Raw genomic sequence first — 4555 nt, 5'->3', positions numbered from 1 at the left:
GAGCTGAGCATTAAGGTCTGTCTGTAACAGGGCTGACCATTAAGGTCTATCTGTAATTGAGCTATGGACAGTAAGGTCTGTCTGTAACAGAGCTATGGACAGTGAGGTCTGTATGTAACAGAGCTGACCATTAAGGTCTATCTGTAACAGAGCTGTGAACCATTAAGGTCCGTCTGTAACAGGGATATGGACATTAATTTCTATCTGTAACAGAGCTGAGCATTAAGGTGTATCTGTAACAGAGCTGACCATTAAAGTCTGTCTGTAACAGAGCTGACTATTAAGATCTGTCTGTAGCAGAGCTCACCATGAAGGTCTGTCTGTAACAGCTGATCGTTGCCGTTTGACACAGAAGTGCGGATTTGAGTGGTAAATATTTTTCTCTGAAGTGGCAAATATTCAATGAGATAATGGCCATTCCAGGGGACACATGGTTTCCTCTGACAAATCTGTGTGACTAGATCTGGCCAAACAGACTGAGACTCTCACCTGTCACCCTTTGTGTCCGTGCCATGAGTCCGAAAGGACCGCTAAAGCCAGACAGACTGTTCCTACAGAAACTCCACTGGACTCTTAGTCTGGACTCTTTTACTGCGTCCGTGAGACATGTTTCATCCAGGCTAAAGACAGAATTAATCCACGCTTAAATCATGTTCAGTTCTCATTAAATATGTATTTCATCCAGGCTAAAGACGTATTTGATTCTGATTAAATGTATTTTTAATTCAGGGTAAATGAACATTAAATTTTGATTAAGTATGCATTTAATTCAGGGTAAAGACTTATTAAACCCGGGCTCATACATAATTAATGCAGTTTAAATATGTGTCCAATGTGGGCAAAAGACAGATTTAACTCAGAATGAAAATGTATTTTATTCATTCTCAAAATGACAGGTAAAAGATATCTTTAGTCCATGTTAAGTATGTATATAACACAGGTTAAATATGTATGTAATCCAGATTAAACATATTTGTAATCTAGATTAAATAGAAATGTAATCCAGGTGAACTATGTATGTAATCAATATTAAACACATTTGTAAACCATCTTAAACAGAAATGTAATCCAGGTGAACTATGTATGTAATCCAGATTAAACACATTTGTAATCCAGGTTAAACGGAACTGTAATCCAGGTGAAGTTTGTGACCAACTCTGCCATGAAATGCTGCTCAATCTGGACCTCGAACATAACATTTGTTTTCATCAGCTGAAAAACCTGATATCCTGTTTTCCTCTTCCCTCCCTCCCTCCTTCTCTCCCTCTTTCCTTTCCTCTCTTTGTGTGTGTGTTTTTGTCGTTTGATGGTTTAGTTTCTTCCCTCTGTCTCCCTCTCTCCCTCTACTCAGCCCTTCAAAGATGACATGGACCTTAAACCAGACATGCGTACAGACACAGCAGACACAAGAGAGGAGTACGAACTGAAGGTTAGACACACTCACACACACACGCACGCGCACACACACACATGCACGCACACACACACACAGGCACTATGTCCACCCACTCACTCACACACACACACAGACACAACTTTCACTCACTCACACACATACACATACACACGCACACACACACATGCGCGCACACACACACATGCGCGCACACACACACACAGGCACTATGTTCACCCACTCACTCACACACACACACAAAGACTCACTCACTCACACACACACAACGTTCACTCACTCACACACATACACACACATGCGCGCACACACACACACACGGGCACTATGTTCACCCACTCACTTACACACACACACAGACACAACGTTCACTCACTCACACACATACACATACACACGCACGCACACACACACACACGCACACACACACACACACACACACTCACTCACTCACTCACACACACACACACACACACACACACACATACACACACACACACACACAGACACAACGTTCACTCACACACACACACTATGTTCACTCACTCACTCACTCACTCGCTCACTCACTCACTCGCTCACTCACTCACTCACGCACACACACACACACACACACACACACACACATCCAAACTCTTACACAGCTCAGTAATATCTTCCTGCCGATCTTTTCTCCAGGACCCAACTAACGGCTACTACAACGTCCGGGCCACGACTCACGATGAGGTTCGGAACTCCACTCGCTCCATGCTCTACCAAGAATTCCGCCCGCCCAATCCTGCGTCTGTTTCCACGGCAACGGGACCCCCGACCACTGCCGCGCCCGCCCAGCCGGGCCGTTACGAACCTCGACCGCAGTCCCGCCTCTCACATGCCAGCTATGCCCACTTTAACACTGTTGCTAGGGCAACACAAAGCCAAGCCCCGCCTAACCCTGTTGCCCAGACAACAGACTACTCTGGAGACTGTGGTCTTCTGGAATCAGCAAATCCGCTCACTTATGAAAGCTACGGCTATCCAGCCGCAGCCCAGTACCCTCAGTACAGAATGGGCTTTGCTCCGCCCCTGGAAGGGGGCCAAGCCTATGAGATGTATGCCACAGGACAAGGGGCGGGGTCAGAGTCCGGGCTGGGGAAGTATGGATCGTCTGGGCGTTTTTCTTACACAACTCCACCATCAGAATATTCACACAGACATACACAGAGAATGCAGACCCATGTGTGAGACCTTAACACACACTCACACTCACACTCACACACACACACACACACATACATGCATGCACGCACAGACATGTTATTTAAGCACTTCCATAAGCACCTAGATGCAAACACACTGACGCACTTACACACACACACAAATACGCACACACAGAGACACACACACACACACGCACACATACACACACACACATACAGTGTGTGTTCTAACACAATAAAGCTCTGTTTGAATCTTTGGCTCATAGAGCAGAATTTGCGAATCTCAATCATAGGAAGCCAGAGTGTTAGAGGGAAAAGAGAGAGATTATCTATTAAAGAAGGAGAGAATAATGTTTTTAATGAAAATGTTTCATCTCCTCTCTTTTATTCTCCACTCTTATACACCTCTCTCCTCTCCTCTCCTCTCCTCCCTCCCTCCCTCTTTAAATATGCTGAGAGGGGAGGGAGAAATGTAGTTTACACCAGTGCTTCTTAAAATCTTTACCATTTTGTAAAACAGTGCATACAGCAAATGCGCTCTCTCTCTCTCTCTCTCTTACACACAAAACACACACAAATTCAGAAAATAAAGACAAGGAATGGACAAGCATCTGAGCGTGTGTGTGGGTGTGTGTGTGTGATACAGGAGTGTCTACACGCCCTGTATTGAAAAGATGTTTTCTTTTACTTCGCTCTCTAAGAGGGCAGGAGTAAATAGGGGGAGGGGCTAAAGCAGTTCTTAAACATGCCACGCCTCTTCATTTAAAACATGACAACCTCACAATTGTTCTGTAGTTTTTGTATATGTGTGTGTGTATGCATATGCGCGTGAGTGTGTGTGTGTATGTGTGTGCGTGTGTGTGTGTGGGGGGGGGTGTGGGGGGGGGGGGGGGGGGGTGGTGTTGTGGGAGGAAGTGAATCCTTTTTGCACAATCTCCCAGTCCTGTGCAGTTCTGTATTTGTCTCTTGCACAGTAGAGTAGGACCTTTTCCATGTTTATACTGATGAAAAGAACGGACACTTGAAACCATTTTTGTAATATTTTTATAAGGAGTTGTGGACCAAAGGTTCAGAGATAGGGCAAATTTTAGGTGACATTCACTTTGATCGACAACAAAGTCATCAGTGTTGCTTTGTGTTGCAGTCTGATTGTACAGCCTTTGGTCTGCTGAGTTGCTGAATTAACTGCTGTCTTAATTGCTGAGTCACTGATTGGTGGGGATCCATCTTAGAGAACTCAAACTTCAGAATGTCTGATGTCAGTCAGCCGCGGAACAAGTAACAGAATGCCACTGTTCTGGCTTACAGGACCGAAACCTTTTTGTCCACAATAATCACTTAAAACAGCATGCACACTGTGGTCATAACAGTCATATGTTTCACAGCATTAGAACCTTCGTCAGTAAACCATTCAGAGTGAACATGACGGTTTATAGGAACCATTGCGTTGTAATCTTTTTAAATGAAATGATCAGTGTATGGAAATTCTGTTACTTCGGTGATAGATCCATACATGTTCGGATCTCTGTGCTGCCATCCCAACTCTAATGTAATCGTGTAATGTTTTCACACTCAGTCTGTTTCTGGCCATTTCTGGAATATTCTGGAATGTGAATGCTCAACCAAAACTCAGACCCTCCTGAAGCAAACTGGACTGAGTTGATGGTCTGAATTTGGTTTGCTTTTTATACGACAACACAAAATTCTCCCAGTTCATCAGTTTTCAGAAGCAATTTGAGCATTACTTTTTGGCCTTGATGTGACACAGAATCATTTAATGAGACACCAGATCTGAGATCCATTGAAAGGTGAAGGGGACAAAGAGTAGATCCAAATCCTCTTTCAAATGGAGGGAAAGTGTGAACACAAAGTGAACTGAATCGGTTTTCAGTTCTCAGTGGTTCCTGCTGGTATAAGTAACACTTAATGTTCTGTCGGCTTC

The 4555-nt window shown here is 44.2% G+C and overlaps 1 protein-coding gene across 1 annotated transcript in view; it reads left to right on the top strand.

The window, feature by feature from the left end:
• Positions 1–2638, top strand: part of kirrel1b (kirre like nephrin family adhesion molecule 1b) — a 35037-nt gene extending 32399 nt beyond the window's left edge. Inside the window, exons 15-16 of the mRNA XM_030773373.1 lie at positions 1352–1429; positions 2093–2638. Coding sequence (XP_030629233.1) covers positions 1352–1429; positions 2093–2638 — 624 coding nt within the window. The remainder of the gene's footprint in view (positions 1–1351; positions 1430–2092) is intronic.
• The last annotated feature ends 1917 nt before the right edge of the window (positions 2639–4555 follow it).

The sequence above is a fragment of the Chanos chanos genome, chromosome 5 (genome assembly GCF_902362185.1).
Source record: "Chanos chanos chromosome 5, fChaCha1.1, whole genome shotgun sequence".
Taxonomy (NCBI): Eukaryota; Metazoa; Chordata; class Actinopteri; order Gonorynchiformes; family Chanidae; genus Chanos; species Chanos chanos.
The sequence above is the reverse complement of the archived record's forward strand: the minus strand, read 5'-3'. Positions and strand labels throughout refer to the sequence as shown.